The following is a 15,965-nucleotide window of genomic DNA, read 5'->3' as shown; positions in this document are numbered from 1 at the left end:
AAAGATTCTGGTGATTGTAAATTCCAAATTCAGAGCGTTAAAATAGCAGGAAATGACTCTGGTCTGAGTAAAATCAGTCCCTCGTTGAGTCCAGGTGGACAAGTTGGTCAGATTTGAAATATTCTCCTCATTTTATACTCTGAAGTCACACTTTTTATTCAGGATGAATGAGACTCTGCCTCCAACACTGTATTCAGTCCTCTTTATAAATCATGATATCAAAGGATGCCAGTTAAACATCTGCCTGGAAAGTGTCATACAAAAGTAAACCTAAAGTATTTCTACCAAAATGGCCTAAAAAAATGATAAGTATGAATACTTAATAGCAATTTAGTCATGTATTTATTCAACTTTTGCCCCCCTTCCCAGCGGAGCATAAAGTGGACCTCCATGAGGACCAAAGTAGACGTAAACCACAGCATGGACGTATATTTGAGGTTGTACCCTTGTTTTTATCTAGTGTTAGTAAATATCTACAACTAACACTAGGTTATATTCTGTGCTAGTAGCACTACTATCTACCGGCTGATAGCCGGGTGTGTGGGAACAGAGCCGTTAATAATATCTACCACGGTGCAGGCTTTCCAGCATTCAGCCAGGATGTATTATAATGTAATACAAGTGATGAATTATAGCCAGGAATCCATGATTACAGCGAGAAAGAAGCAAGCAGGACCGCATATCTCCACCAGGGGGCGCCGTCCCACTGGAGAAGAGGAGTACAGCAACATTCTGGGTGAAATATAGCTCAAATAGATTAAATGCATTTATTTGAACTCATAGGATGTTTTTCCAGATCAAGTAGAGGAAAAAAATATGGAATCATCCAAAAAAAACACACACACAGTTAGTACTTTGTTGCTGCTCCTCTGGCTTTTATGTTAATAATTATTTAAATATATTCTCCATCAAGCTGGTTCCAGCGTTACAGGATGGAGCCTGGACATGGAGCATTTTTTAAAACGTCCACCTGAACTGCAGCTCGTTAAGGCAAACACTCCCTTTCCCTGCAGACTCATTTACATACTTCAAACTTGTGCTGGTATTTGTTTCAGAAATACAAATTACAAGGTGATTCTATAATGTTCTCCTCAACATTCATAGTTCCATTATTTTTTTTATCATGAAATATTTGAATCGGTTTGAGGTGTTTCATGAAGCCAGAATGTTAAACAGCATTAGTTTTGTTTCGGATCTGAGATTTGTTTATTTGATCTGAAGTTAAAAAAGAAAAGAAGAAAGCTGGTTTAACATCCTGTCTGTACTTTCCTCAAAATAAAACAATCCTCTGATTTACAGACGTCTCCTGATAAATAAAATCACGGCCAGATTAATTGGCGTTTTCAGTCCATAATAGCGCCAGCGATACTCCAGCGCCATCTAGCGGCGTTTGACAAAAACGTTGGTAGCTTTTTTTTTTTTTTTTTTAATTACACTCAACAAAAAATATAAACGCAACACTTTTGTTTTTGCTCCCATTTTTCATGAGATGGACTTAAAGATCGAAATTAATTCCAGATACACAATATTACCATTTCTCTCAAACATTGTTCACAAATCTGTCTAAATGTGTGATAGTGAGCACTTCTGCTTTGCTGAGATAATCCATCCCACCTCACGGGTGTGCCACATCAAGATGCTGATCTGACATCATGATTAGTGCACAGGTGTGCCTTAGACTGTCCACAATAAAAGGCCACCCTGAAATGTGCATTTTTTTGCTTTATTGGGGGTCTGGGGACTCAGAACCAGTCAGTATCTGGTGTGACCACCATTTGCCTCATGCAGTGCAACACATCTTCTTCGCATAGAGTTTATCAGATTGTCAATTGTGGCCTGTGGAATGTTGGTCCACTCCTCTTCAATGGCTGTGCGAAGTTGCTGGATATTAGTGGGAACTGGTACACGCTGTCGTATACGCCGGTCAAGCACATCCCAAACATGCTCAATGGGTGACATGTCCGGTGAGTATGCTGGCCATGCAAGAACTGGGACATTTTCAGCTTCCAAGAATTGTGTACAGATCCTTGCAACATGGGGCCGTGCATTATCTTGCTGAAACATGAGGTGATGTTCATGGAGGTATGGCACAACAATGGGCCTCAGGATCTCATCACGGTATCTCTGTGCATTCAAAATGCCATCAATAAAATGCACCTGTGTTCTTCGTCCATAACAGATGCCTGCCCATACCTTAACCCCACCACCACCATGGGCCACTCGATCCACAACATTGACATCAGCAAAGCGCTCACCCACACGACGCCACACACGCTGTCTGCCATCTGCCCTGAACAATGTAAACCGAGATTCCTCCGTGAAGAGAACACCTCTCCAACGTGCCAGACGCCATCGAATGTGAGCATTTGCCCACTCAAGTCTGTTACGGCGACGAGCTGGAGTCAGGTCAAGACCCCGATGAGGACGACGAGCATGCAGTTGAGCTTCCCTGAGACGGTTTCTGACAGTTTGTGCAGAAATTGTTTGGTTATGCAAACCAATTGTTTCAGCAGCTGTCTGAGTGGCTGGTCTCAGACGATCTTGGAGGTGAACCTGCTGGATGTGGAGGTCCTGGGCTGGTGTGGTTACACGTGGTCTGCGGTTGTGAGGCCGGTTGGATGTACTGCCATATTCTCTGAAACGCCTTTGGAGACGGCTTATGTTGGAGAAATGAACATTCAATGCACGAGTAACAGATCTGGTTGACATTCCTGCTGTCAGCATGCCAATTGCACGCTCCCTCAATGCTTGTGGCATCTGTGGCATTTTGCTGTGAGACAAAACTGCACATTTCAGAGTGGCCTTTTATTGTGGACAGTCTAAGGTACACCTGTGCACTAATCATGATGTCAGATCAGCATCTTGATGTGGCACACCTGTGAGGTGGGATGGATTATCTCAGCAAAGCAGAAGTGCTCACTATCACACATTTAGACTGATTTGTGAACAATGTTTGAGAGAAATGGTAATATTGTGTATCTGGAATGAATTTGAGATCTTTAAGTCCATCTCATGAAAAATGGGAGCAAAAACAAAAGTGTTGCGTTTATATTTTTGTTGAGTGTAAATAGACATAATATAAACATATGGAGTGAGGGAGTTACGTTTGAAATTAGAGTCATTAATTTAGTCATTAAATTGAGGTAACATGACATCATAGAGTGCAGGAGATGACAAAAATAAATACATTTCAGGTTAGGCAAACAAAATAATTTCAATAAGATGAAAACAGAGAATACTAGAGTCTTCATGGCTCTTATTTTCAGACTGACTAATTATGTTGATGTATTGTTTGATTTCCTTTTTGAGACGGTGAGTACAAAGTATTTGCTTAGTGAATTTGCGGTTATGAATATGAGCTAACTCGTTGCTCCGTAGTCCTACCTTGCCTTCAGTGACGTCACTATCATATGATATTGTACCCGTACTATAAGGATGGTAATTAAAGGTACTCACAAATACATATTTGTAGAAATTCAACTTCAAGATATCTTCATGTTATTGTACTTTAGTCAAAGCTAAATCTAAAGACAGCTTTTAATCTTAAAATTAAATAATAATTAGCCTGAATTAGCCGTAGGTCGCTCCCCTCATTCAGTCACACTTTCATACAAATAAACGTTCCCAGAAGCCACAGCTCGTTGAAATGATCCATTTATTGACAGTCAAATCTATAAAGATGCATTATGCACAAGCATAGGCATGAATTCCCTTTACTCTGGTAGGTCAGTGGAGATGCTCTGTGTGAGTGAACCGCACACAACGGCTCACGTTATTAATGTTGTGGCGGAGCTTTGAATGCATGGAGCCCTGATTACTGAGGGGTTCCCTGCTGCTCTGTGAGAAAGAACAACTATTGTTCAGGTTCAAGTGAGTCGTCTGTAATGTTGGTCTGTTTCATGGCTCACACAGCCATGTTTCTATTCCTGTAAACCATTAACTCAAGTGTGAATGGATTGTAAGTGTTTCAGTTCTGATTGAAAACTCCCACTAGATGTAAATGCAGCACAAATCAAGTGGTATAAAAAAGAAGTCCTATTAATCCCCCTCCCTTCATGAGGACTCAGCCCTTTGCGTTTTCACCGTTTACATGAACTCGACACGTCATACAGGAACCTCCTCATCTACAGATTCAGTACATAAAAAACACTTTGAACAATAAGCATATGAATCAATCATAAATCAGCACTTGAGCAAAAGAAAATTGTTCCCAAAATAAGTTCCATCTACATAGATTATGATGCTGATCATAAACAAATCTATCTGCAGCAATAAGTTAATTCTCATTAATGTGAAGACGTTTGTGCGCTACGATGAGAAAAACAATCCCAACAAAACAAGTTATTCACATCACTGGAGCATGGCACATTGGTTGCAACGTCTATAAAAAATCCAATACTATCTGACATCATTAAATGGCCAATAGTGTAACCGTACAATACAATATTATGTCCACATGAGTTTTAATGGCTTACAGCAGCATCACTACATTGGTACATTTCCTAACAACAAAAAGCAGCCGCCAGCTGATTTACATCAACTCAAAGTAAACCTTGTATTGAGCCACGATTTGCATGGTGGCTTCGTATCAATAGGAGAATGTGGTCACGCTCAAACAACCCGTTCACCTGAACTCTGCCGTCACCGAGTAAGGTCAGCCTCTAATCTCCATTTCACCTCATAATAGCTGCTCATGCTTGAGCTTTATTTTGAAGATCTTCCGTCTTCTGACCAGCAGAAGGCAGTAGTTGCCTTGATGCTGGACAGACAAATGATTTCTGCACCGGAGAGAAGACCAGGAGGTGAGGAAAGAGTCCCATGAGTGTGGATGAATTAGAAAATAATTGGCTCCTGGGGACAGATGTGTTACCCGGAGATTTTGTGCCTCTGCAGTCGTTTATGTGTCCATCTGGTCATTTCATTGGCTTTCCAACAACAAAATGTTAACGGTCACTTCAAATGGAGGCTTTGGATCAGGGATAAGCCGTTTTCTTTCTGGGGTTCAGGTGTTGCCAGTAGATAACAGGGTCACTGTTTAGAGTCCGATTAGCAACTGGAGTTGGAGTTGAGAGACAACTTCAACCATCAGGTTTTTTTTTGTCAAGTAACCAGTTTGAGGGCTTATTTTAAACCAATAAAAAGTGAAATCCTCATCAGAGTGTTTACATGCATTCATCAAGGCCTGCTTGAACATGACTGATCAATACAACAGACTACGAACGGAAACCAGAACTGCATATCACTGCAGAATCTATTTATAGAGTCCAAGGGTCCTCTGACCACTCGGGGCCCCCCTGAGCCCAGTCGGACCGGTCGGTTATCGATACATGGCCATGAGGCAGCTCATTCACCTTTTTGTTTGTTCTACTTCTGCAACATCAAGCTATGTCATTAGAAAATACTAAAAAATCCTAGGAAGAAAAATACATCGACATGTAATTAGTCCCCAAAAAAGTCAGCATTAAAGCAAGCAATCAAATAAAAATAGATAATGCCCTAAACTGCCAACAACACACCTAATTTAAACATAAATACATCTAAAAATATAGAAAGACAATGAACTTAAAAAATATACAACAAAACGCCTTCTATGGATTCTGCAGAGGAAATCGTCTCATGTTTCATGTATTCAGGTTAGCAGCAGGTGGCGTAACCCGCAGTTATTCAGAGCAACATACTATTTCCCTTTCTCCTACTTTCAAAGGGAATCTTGTCAGTCATTCATGAACAATAGCACTTCATGTGCTGTGTTTGTCCAGCGTCAGCGAGGGTGCTGGGTTGTCGAGGCGGGCATGCCGTAACATGACATGTGAAAGGAAAAACACAAGAAGGAAGTCCCGTTTGTGGAAGATATACATCTACAGTGTCTATGACGTGCTTTATGTTTGTGTAACTAGACCAGAGCCCGGAGAGGGAAGGACAGGGCGGCTCCTAAGGACAGACCCAGGGACAAGAAGAAAGTCATCAGGGCTCCGGCAGTCTCGGCGTCCTTCGCCTCCACCAACCTGAGGAGAGAGCAGACGGTCAGACGTGTTTGGTCAAAGACCACGTCGGTCCGGGAGTAACGGCACAAGCATCTGGATCTGTGCCTCAAATGATAGCTAAAAGTCAGTTAACCTTTAAATATAAGATGCCATCACCGTGGCTTCTTAAGGGTTAAAACCGTGGAAACAGATTTGAAAGCTCTTCACGATGGAGTGATACCGACACGTTTGCATCTACTCAGCCGGTTTGGACTCACTGTGGTGCGTAGGACATGGAGAGGCACACGAAGTAGCCGCTGGACATCGAGAAGAGAGTCATGATGACGGCGAAGGCGGCGTCGTGGCTGAAGTAGACGGGAAGGAAGGAGCGATTCTGGACGTTACAGAGCATCAGCAGAGGAACGAACACGACCCTGGAGACGACGAGCGCCGGGAACAGACGGGACTCTTTGCCGGGCTGCAGAGGAGACGGGGAGGAGGGAGAGGAGATGGTGATGCAGAAAATGACAGCAGGACATTTATATCGTAAAAAATGATATTTGTGACGACAGCAGCAGATACTCACCCAGCGTATCAAGGTGGTGATGGTCCGACCGAACCAGTCGTTCATGTTGAAAATCAAGAAGCAGCACACGGAGATAAAGAAGCGCTCTGAAGAGACAACCAGGGGAAAAAAAAGAGGATTTTTGTTTGACTGTCAGAGTTTATGAACAGAATAAAGTGTTCTTCAACTGAGGCCTCACCCCATTTTCCTGGGAATGAAGTCTTGACATCTGCAGTGACAGCAGGGAAGACGGACAGAGTGACCGTGAACACAAACGTCACGCAGAACGCCATCACCCAGATCTGAAAATGAAGTGAGAGCTTTAATATTTTAAACATTTACTGGGTCTGAAATGATTTTATATCAAAAGGGATAGTTTGGATGTGAAGTGTGCTTGTATGAGGCACTTCTCCACAGTCAGTGTTACAACCCCACTTCAAAACATCCAAACGGTCCAAAACGCAGCTCACAACTATCACAGAACATTTTATTTCCTCATTAAGTGGAACTCTCTTATCAGCAGTTCACCTTTTTGAAGACCTCCTTGACCGAGGCCTTAGCTTGTCCCTTCTCGACCTGCTCCGCTGACAGGAAGTTGCTCTTCTGCCCGTCTGGACTGGGTTCCACCTCAGCCTCGGCTGCACCGTCCCCCTTGGTCGTGCTGCTGGTCACTGTGCCGTTAGCGTGGCCATTCAGCTTGCCGTTCTCCACCGTGCTGCTCTCTGTAATCAAATGTATACAAATTATTCCCAAAAGAGACAGAGTCTGTGTCTGACAGGCTCCGTCTTTGTCTGCCACCACCAGGATCCTAATTGGCTAAATAGGGCTAACTCACTTAACGAGATAATGTTCCACTTAATTGACTTTATTCAATCACTCAGCGATCACAGAATAAAGAACTCAGTGGAAAAGCAAACAGATGTTCTCTCACTTTCAGACAAATGTTTGATGATATCTATTATCTATCATTTTAAGGAGCGTGCCAACGTGGAGAAGAATGAAAGAAAGCGTTTGTTGAAGCCAAGATCCCACCTTTCAGCAGCTCCTCCGCCGCGCTGGCCTCATACCTGCTGCTTTTGTTCAGATAAAACTGGGCAAACTCCTGTATGGACACACCAGAGAACACACATATGAGGCCTCAAAGCCCAACGACAACAAATAACATTTCACAGGAATTACACTGATAATCAAAGACAGTTTGCAAACATTACTATTTAGCTTTAAAAAAAAGACGATTAGGTCATTTAGGTGAGGTTGAATGCATTATGGGTAATGTCTGTGAAGGCTGTCAGTCATCCAGGTCATAGTAGTCCTTGAAAGCTTTATTAAAGCTGAATTATTTTAGGTTGAAACTTTATTATTTTAGGTCTTTGAAGACATTTCGCCCACCCAACCCTCAAGTGAACTATTCACATAGGTGGGAATGGATTGTGGGTAAACTTCCAAGGATTCTGGGTAATGTGGTCATGCAGAGCTGGGAGCTGACTTACCAGGCGGGACAGCAGCATGTAGCTGAAGAGTGTGACCAGCGTCCCCACACATGGCGTGATGAAGTAACCCAACGCTGCCATCTCAGAGTCTGCATCGCCTGAGTGACAAACACACGAGTTAGCTACTTAGGGATTCTGGGAGAGACCTATCGGAGATGAAAGCACCATTCAAAACATGAGCCGTGTCTTTGAACTGGAACAGAGTGTGTTGTGTGGCGTCGTGCTGATTTGACAAGCTCGACATCCACTTTGAATGTCCCCTGTTGCTAGGCAACTGGGGATTAGGCATCGTGCAGCGTTTTTGTGTGCATGTGGGTGGCTCACTGGCTATGGCCAACAGCATGGCGATGGCGGCGAAGGTCCCGGCGAGGCCCTGGCCGCTCATGAAGATGGCGCTGTACTTCTGAGGCAGCAGACCCACCAGGCCAAACAGACTGCCCTGCAGCACGGCACCGAACGCTGGGGACGAGAAGCACCGTTTCATTCAACACTGTTTAAAGGGTGTAAATCTTTTGAAGCGTGCTTGTATGAGATACGTCTCCATAGTCAGTGTTCGCTGCAGTAGATGGAGCACGGGATCAAAGCAGTGCACACCAAAATAAAAAAATCTATATCCGTTTAAGCGTACGCTATATTTGGAGTACTTTCACTGATTTTCCAAAGGCTTACTGAAGCCATTATGTCCATCTATGCTGTTTTAAAGCCACTAGAGATGGAAAAATCAATACTCTAATTTGCTTAAGTGTGTGCAGTCATTTTGCCTTGCAGAACATAGGAGTGGCTGTTTTTTTTGCTGCCTCTCTCAGTTCATTTTTTAACTAAACCTTAAAATACCAAAGTCACGCAATAAGCAGCAAATCCAGTGATGCTTCAACGGTAAATTACAGTTTTTGTAGTTCTAGTCGCTGTGAAGAGAGCATAGATGACTGCTTCAGTTCCCCATCAGAACGGGCTGCCTGACAGCAAGGTAAAGAAGATAATATATAATATAATAATATCCTAAATATAGGGAAGACTTAAACGGACGTTTTTAGGTGTTTAGAAGAGGTTTTGCTGTTGCCAACATCCTGTGATTTTTAACTCAAATGTACACTACTCTCAGCCTCTCTTTTTTTCACACACACTTACAGTTGATGAACCAGATAGTAGCCATGGTGACAGCGAAGAAGCGGTCTTCCTCCATGGGCACTTTGACCAGCACTGCTGTGAGGATGAACAACATCAGGATAAAAACCAGGCTACCTGCGATCCGAATTGCCGCCGATATCCTGAAAACATTCGGTCATTTAACCAAGAAACGCACTCCACATCAAACTGGACAAGATATAATCCACAGAGGAACATTTTGACACAAGATCATGTATGCGACTTCCAAGTCTAGACCATATGTCTGACACTAATAAGATGCATTCGTTTTGGGAAAACTGATATCCTTCCGTGTATGGCAGAATGTTATTTCTTAGAAACAGCTTTGGCACATCTCCGTATGCAGAGATCAACTCTGACTCTTGACATCCACCCGGGTCACTGACCTCTGGTAGAGGAAGGAGTTGAGCAGGGTGAACACCAGCAGGGGCAGCTGGGACAGCAGGGTCATCCAGTTGTTGAAGTAGTACTCCTTGCGGACCACCACAGTCCCGTTGCTCCATTCTGTCGTGTTCAGGCGACCTTGGAAATACTGCAAACCCAGAGGTAACAAGACAGGTGTTATCCTGCGTATATGCCTATATCTTTGCATGCCACGACTTAAAACAATCTTAATAAACCAACGATGGAAAATACATTTTCATTGTCGTTTTAACGCTCCATTCTTTCAAATTTACAAATTCAACTTGTTAACTTGTTTGTTCCCTGAATCATAATGACAACATAACTCTGAAATGTACTCATGGAGTGTAAAAAGTATCCCTATGAAGGACATTTCTACTGACTGTTTTTTTGCGTCTACATAGACATTAGATAGATATTTTGCTCAGGAGTTGTTGCTGGAGAGCCAATCATGTGGATCACATGTTCTAGAGCAGTGAACCACATACTTACCCAGGAGTTACCAGTCATGTGACAGACTGTGTGGATGTATGGGTCCCGATGGGTCTTTACATTTTAATACCCTACACACAGTCTGCATAGGACATCATCCATAGCTTAGTCCATTCCAACATTGTCATCCCTCCAGCATGTGATTCTTTAAGGAGGTTTAAGACGTGAACCACTGGACCAACACATTCCTCACCATCACATCAGAGAAGAGGCTTTTATGCAAATGTACTGTGAAAATGATGAGATATTACCACCTTATTGACCGAGTTCTGGTTGTTATGTGATAAAATATCTAAGCAGAACACAGATAAAGTACCAGGTCTCCTGTCTTTGAGGGATTAAGTAATTGCTGTTTTTACCAATGAGGCGGTCATGAAGAAGTTCCATGGTAGCAACGTTCCCAAGCCCAGAATGAAGAAAGAGACCCCCACCAGGCAGCCGCTGCAGATGGGAGGCAAAGGCAGACATGAGAAAAGGCTTTACATTGGACAACAAGGATCGGCCATTGAATGCATTTACACTCTGTCATCCCCTCTATGTACAGTAGTTTTCCCAAGGTAACTGCCTTTATACGCACAAGAGATTAACATGCGACTGTGACACGAATCAGCATGTAAACCCGCACTTCTCTTTGCAATTTGATGGCGTTGATATCACCCCGACTGTTCAATGTTCACTCTCCTATTAACTATCCAACAGGCAGGCCAGAGAGCAACAGGATACATGGAACGTATGTCGAGCAGAATAAGAGTTCATCAAGATTATTCTTTTTGACAAGAAGCATCCCAGACGGGTTTAATGTCCGTGTCAATTTGTCTTTTAATATCCTTTGGGTTCTTCGCAGGCACCTCTCGTCACCAACATCACTGATGCTCAATCGACGGGTACCAATGATGCTCTGGGCAGTTTTCATCACCCGCTGTAGAGCCCTCCTGTGCTCCAAATCCCAGTTTGTAATGTTGTGAGTCAGAATGCTTTCTATTGCTCCTCTGTAAAAGTGAACAAGAACTGGGCACGAGTATTTAGCCTTCTCAGACCCCGATCACACTGAGACATCCTAACAGGTCCAGATGTGTCAAACAGCCCCAGTATAGCAGCTGATTAGCCTGTGGAGTGGAGGGTCTGTGATCAACCAGGCGATCAAATGTGGATTGAAGCGGAGTGGAATTCGTTCTGTTGCATGAGGAGGAGGGAAAGAGGTTTTGGATTCATGTACTGAAGAAACATGTAGTTTATCATAATTAAAAACAATCAACCTTTCGTCCACATTTCCCATTGTTCATTCTTATAACAAATACCAGCATCAAAACAGGAAGAAAACGGTTAAGTAGTTAAGCCAGCCTCTTGCTCGATTTGATTGGCTGCCTGGGCCAAGTGTCAAATGACGGTCGGTGTGACCTGGTGCTTTTATTAAGAGATTGTATCTTTTACCCGTATCTAAAATCAGAGATGAGAGCGTGCCAAGAACTCTGTGTATGAAACTGTAAATTCATAATCAGAGACAACACACGCAAAAGTGACGCATGTCTCTGAAGCTACGCGTGTTTGGTACGAGGAAGTAATGGTACTCAGGCTATGAAAAGGTATGCTCCTACTTCCCGGCTGATAAAAAGGGTTTCAACGCTGGTAACGGGGCTGTATATATTACTGCTAATATAAATTAATAAAAAAAACATTAAATGCATGATTCATCTAGTAGATATTATTGTGTCAGAAAAAAGGGAAATAAACTGTGGTCGAGAGCAGACAGTGGGGAAGTGAGAGTGTCGTGTTAATTGTAACTCACCGGTCCAGAGGAGCATCTGTTCGTCCCTTCATCCTTATATAGGAAGTTCTGGTGAAACTGAAAGGGCAAGAGGGGAGAACAAAGGTCAACGATATGCTCAAAGATAACAAAGGGGGTAGTTTGTGTTCTAGGCACCCCTCTGCCACGGTTTCACTGCTTAGAGATGCAGGAATCCATTTATATTCTGGCAAGAGGCTGCGAGAAGCTGGCAAGAGGCTGTAAAAAAAACCCAAACTGTGCCCCAAGTAGTGCTACAGTACAGAGGTTCAAAACGTTGTCTGGGAACGAAGGAGATATGTCACCTTTAAAATATTACAATGAACCCAAGTGTCAAAAACCTTCTAGTTTAATGCGACTAATAATGGGAATAGCCGAGTTTATAGACTCAATCAAATGGCCTGACTAAGTGCAGTGCAGGAAAAGTTTCCACTGAGGCTGGAAAGAGCACCCTGAGGCCAGGAACACAGTCGGTCCCTCTTTGGTGTGTATATAGTCAAGAATCGGAGAGTCCACTCCCTGTGTACACACGATGGGACTGAAAAGGTCCTGACCTAATCATTGGCAAACTTATTTTCCCCACTCACAGTACACGGCTGCGTCACTTGTCCTGACTTGTTGTGAGGATTGGGCTAGACACATAATCTGGACTCCCATTTGGCCTACTTTGGGAGTCTGCACTAGTTTGTAAAATACGGCTCATAGCCACACAACAGACGTTGCAAAATATAACTAAATAAATCTGTGTAGCTGTGGGGAGGCTGTGAACTTGTTTTTCCAGTGACTCAACCTTTTATTGTTTTTTTGGCAACAAGGATATTGGTTTCCATTTGTTTATCAGCGTTTTGTCAACCTGTCAATAGACACCTCCTTGTTACACAAAGGCAGGCGTTGGTAACGAGACCCAAAGACAGCTGCGTCACTCTCAGGCACATGCTCTCCAAATCACACAAGTCAGTTGAGCAAACTTCTCTCATGTCCTTGATTTTCCACGGATCGCAGGACGCAATGTTGCCAGCAAGTTATAATAAAAGCTTGTTTCCTCCTCGGTGAAATAACTGCATGGCCTGACTGGAATCTTAGTGAGACAGGACCAGGTTATGAAAGCCAGTAAATCGGCTTGGTCAAAAGCCATTACAGTATAACTGGAAATAACGGTTTTGGCAGCTGAACAGAAGTCATTACAGCCAGCTAGTAAATCATGAACAAAGTGATGTGGACATACAAGTCATAAAAGCAATGATTGTGTATCATTTCATCAAAAATGTCTCAATTGTAAACGAGTGCCTGCTGGTTCGTAGCTCTTCCTGCTGACTAGGAGTGTGTGTTATGGCCAAACACACATTGCATACATCCAATGACGGCTTCTGTGTGTAGGAAAACAGTCTAGGGGTTGACGCCACATAAAGGTCATGAAGGTCCATTCACCAGGAATGTCAGCTGGTATAATCTCACTCAGAGCTGGGAAAAAAGGTTTCAGCAGACACTCTTTTCAATGAAACGCCATGGAGTTAAATGTAATGCAAGATTTACTGTGCATTAAAAATAACACAGCTAACCGAGGTCTCTTGGGCAACACACTGAAATTCAGAGTAAATAACCACATGCATTTATAGACTTAAATACCTCCTCTTTTTGCAAAGCGTGTCTCAGTTCCCATACACTGTTTTATCATTAGCCTGGTTCCTGTAACCATGTTTGGTTTTGTTTTTTCAAAAACAGAAAAAGTACATCGTCTAGCAACTCAAGTCTCGTTTGAAAAGCAATGCCTTGGACGCCAACAGCCGTTTCACAATGTTACAACTCTTCTTCGTTAGTGAGTAGCTGGCTTCCTACCTGCATCTGCAGAGAACCTGTTTTATCTCTGTGGGACTGAGGAGAGAAACGTTTCCCAGAGTCACAGTCAGGAGGACGCATTTTAATGATTGATCTCTGTGAAACTGACTGAACAAGAGCTTCACGCAGTCAAAGAGAGAGACTGTGCTCTAAAGAAAATCTCTGCTCACCTCAACCTGGTAGCAGATCAACACACACACAGAAGTTGCTCAGGCCAGGGGTTAAACCTGTATATAGACATTGTAGAATAGAAGCAATGGAAATTGTTGTTGTGCATTATCATAGAACATGTATTCCACACAAAACTAGACACATTAAATCCACCATAAAGCCTTATATAAGCTACCAGAGGCTTCCATTCTTTGCCCATTTCAGTCCATGTTTGTAGCTGAGAAAGATAAGATATGCCAACACAAGATAAGATCATCCTTAATTGATCCCAGGAGGGCAAAACGTAGCAGCATCTGCACAGCGGTGATAAATCTTGTATTTCGGATGTCATTATCGGAGCACAGATCTTTTGCTCAAGGAAACAGAACTTTCTCCTGTGACAGATGAAGGTGCACAGTGAAAATGAAGGAAGGAAGGCAACAAATAACAAAACAGTAGTGACAGCAAAACTGTGGAGTGGGAATTTAACATTCTCCCCTTCTCCGTATTCTGTAAGCCTCCTCTTTAAGCACCAAATCATACAGGGCAGACCGGATAAGTGGCGCCTTCGCTTCACATGGAAGACACTTCATGTTGAGACAAGTGCAAACTATTAAAAGGAAAAAAAAGGTTATGTCAACCACTTTTACCTTGATAGTCTGGCTTGCTGCCTGTTGATGACCTCAGAAGGTGTGGGAATACCGCAACAACACCAAAAACACACCTCTCTCTCTCTCTCTCTCTCTCTCTCTCTCTCTCTCTTTCTCTCTCTCTCTCTCTCTCTCTCTCTCTCTCTCTCTCTCTCTCTCTCTCTCTCTCTCTCTCTCTCTCTCGGGAAAAACAAATTAATCTCCAAACAGCTATTCCTGTAAATTCAGTCTTATTCTGTGCACTCTAGTTTATATTCGGTATAATATCGGCATCGGTTCATTCTCTGGACGATACATGTAGATATAAAATGCATTTTTTCCAGAATCCAACATGCTTAGTGTTGCCAGAATTATTATTATCCAAAAGAGAGTAAATTAAACACCAAGGTGTACAAAAAATATGTAAAAAAAATATAAAATGAACAGGCAACTCATAAATCAGGATATGCTTTTCTGATAATATATATATATATATATATATATATATATATATATATATATATATATAAATAAAACAATAATATAATAATAAATCATTAATTACAAACATACACAGCACCCAGCTGCTTGTGAACTGACAGATTCAAGCAAATTCATTTAAGTAATCTGATATAATTTGACAATCATAGCTGAACCAAGCATTTGCAGAGTAGAGTAGGGGCTTTAAGGAAGGGCTGGGTTTTTCCTGCCATCTCAGTTCATCACATATCATGTAACCCTAGAAGGCTTCCGTTTCACTGCTGAGTCAGATTATTAGTCCTACATTAAACCAGACTGAGTCACACCAGCCATGTGTTCCTCACATGGAGGGGGCCATTAGGATTATAGGAGTAGTGTTTATTCAAGTTAGATCATTTCACTCAATAGTAGCCTACGGTGTAATTGGGAACTTAATGAGCAGCAAACATCCACGACTGAATTTGAGTAGCCAAACCATATTTAAATTCAGTTAAATGGGCCTCATATTCACAATACACCTGCTACGTTCTGCACCAGAGATAAAGATGGAGTAGCTCTAACCTAAATTAAACCAGTAACACCATATTTACTGCAGTTTAGCTGGGTTTACGGTGCGGTAGCCTAGGTTACGGTAATGACATCCCTCTGAAGAGGGAGACCGAGGCGGCAGACAAGCAGCCCTATTGTTTTCACCCCGACACTGAAGTAACGACGTTTTTCTTAGACTACGTCGGAAAACAACGGTTCGCTATCAAACACAGCGTCGCTAACGTAAAAACATCCTCACCACGACGTTCGGTGCTAGCTAACAGCAGAGGGACTCACCTTGGCTAACGTTGGTCGGCTCACTGTATTGGCATTACTGGTAGATTCAAGCACGTGTGATATCCGAAGTGGTCCAATTCAAATTCAACAAGTTAACAGCTTCTTATCTGTGTTCGTCGTCCACACACGTGGCGGGAATGTACAAATGGCTGGCGAATTTCTGTCAACCAGCAGCTCCGTGTGGGTGTTTCTGACGTAGAAGCG

General features: G+C 42.7%; 1 protein-coding gene across 4 annotated transcripts; it reads right to left on the bottom strand.

The window, feature by feature from the left end:
* Positions 1-3,638: 3,638 nt before the first annotated feature.
* On the bottom strand, positions 3,639-15,965 carry LOC311008866 (equilibrative nucleoside transporter 2-like; the record flags this gene model as incomplete). 4 transcript variants are annotated; one of them, XM_084002803.1, is made up of 13 exons in its annotated part: positions 15,762-15,963; positions 11,845-11,901; positions 10,418-10,499; positions 9,551-9,696; positions 9,147-9,286; positions 8,343-8,477; positions 8,019-8,116; positions 7,561-7,630; positions 7,057-7,250; positions 6,728-6,830; positions 6,550-6,635; positions 6,242-6,441; positions 3,639-6,005 (listed from the first exon to the last, which is right to left on the bottom strand). In XM_084002803.1, exons 2-13 carry the CDS (start codon positions 11,874-11,876, stop codon positions 5,894-5,896), a joined length of 1,398 nt encoding a protein of 465 aa, XP_083858929.1. In that variant the 5' UTR covers positions 11,877-11,901; positions 15,762-15,963. The 4 variants fall into 4 exon arrangements, with proteins under 4 accessions (XP_083858929.1, XP_083858930.1, XP_083858931.1 ...); XM_084002804.1 differs by lacking the exon at positions 15,762-15,963 and adding an exon at positions 14,478-14,494; XM_084002805.1 differs by lacking the exons at positions 11,845-11,901; positions 15,762-15,963 and adding an exon at positions 10,603-11,231 and having other exon boundaries at positions 10,418-10,502.

The sequence above is a fragment of the Eutrigla gurnardus genome (genome assembly GCF_963514095.1).
Source record: "Eutrigla gurnardus genome assembly, chromosome: 23".
NCBI classification, from domain to species: domain Eukaryota; kingdom Metazoa; phylum Chordata; class Actinopteri; order Perciformes; family Triglidae; genus Eutrigla; species Eutrigla gurnardus.
Note: the sequence above shows the minus strand (reverse complement) of the source record. Positions and strands in the feature narration are given on the sequence as shown.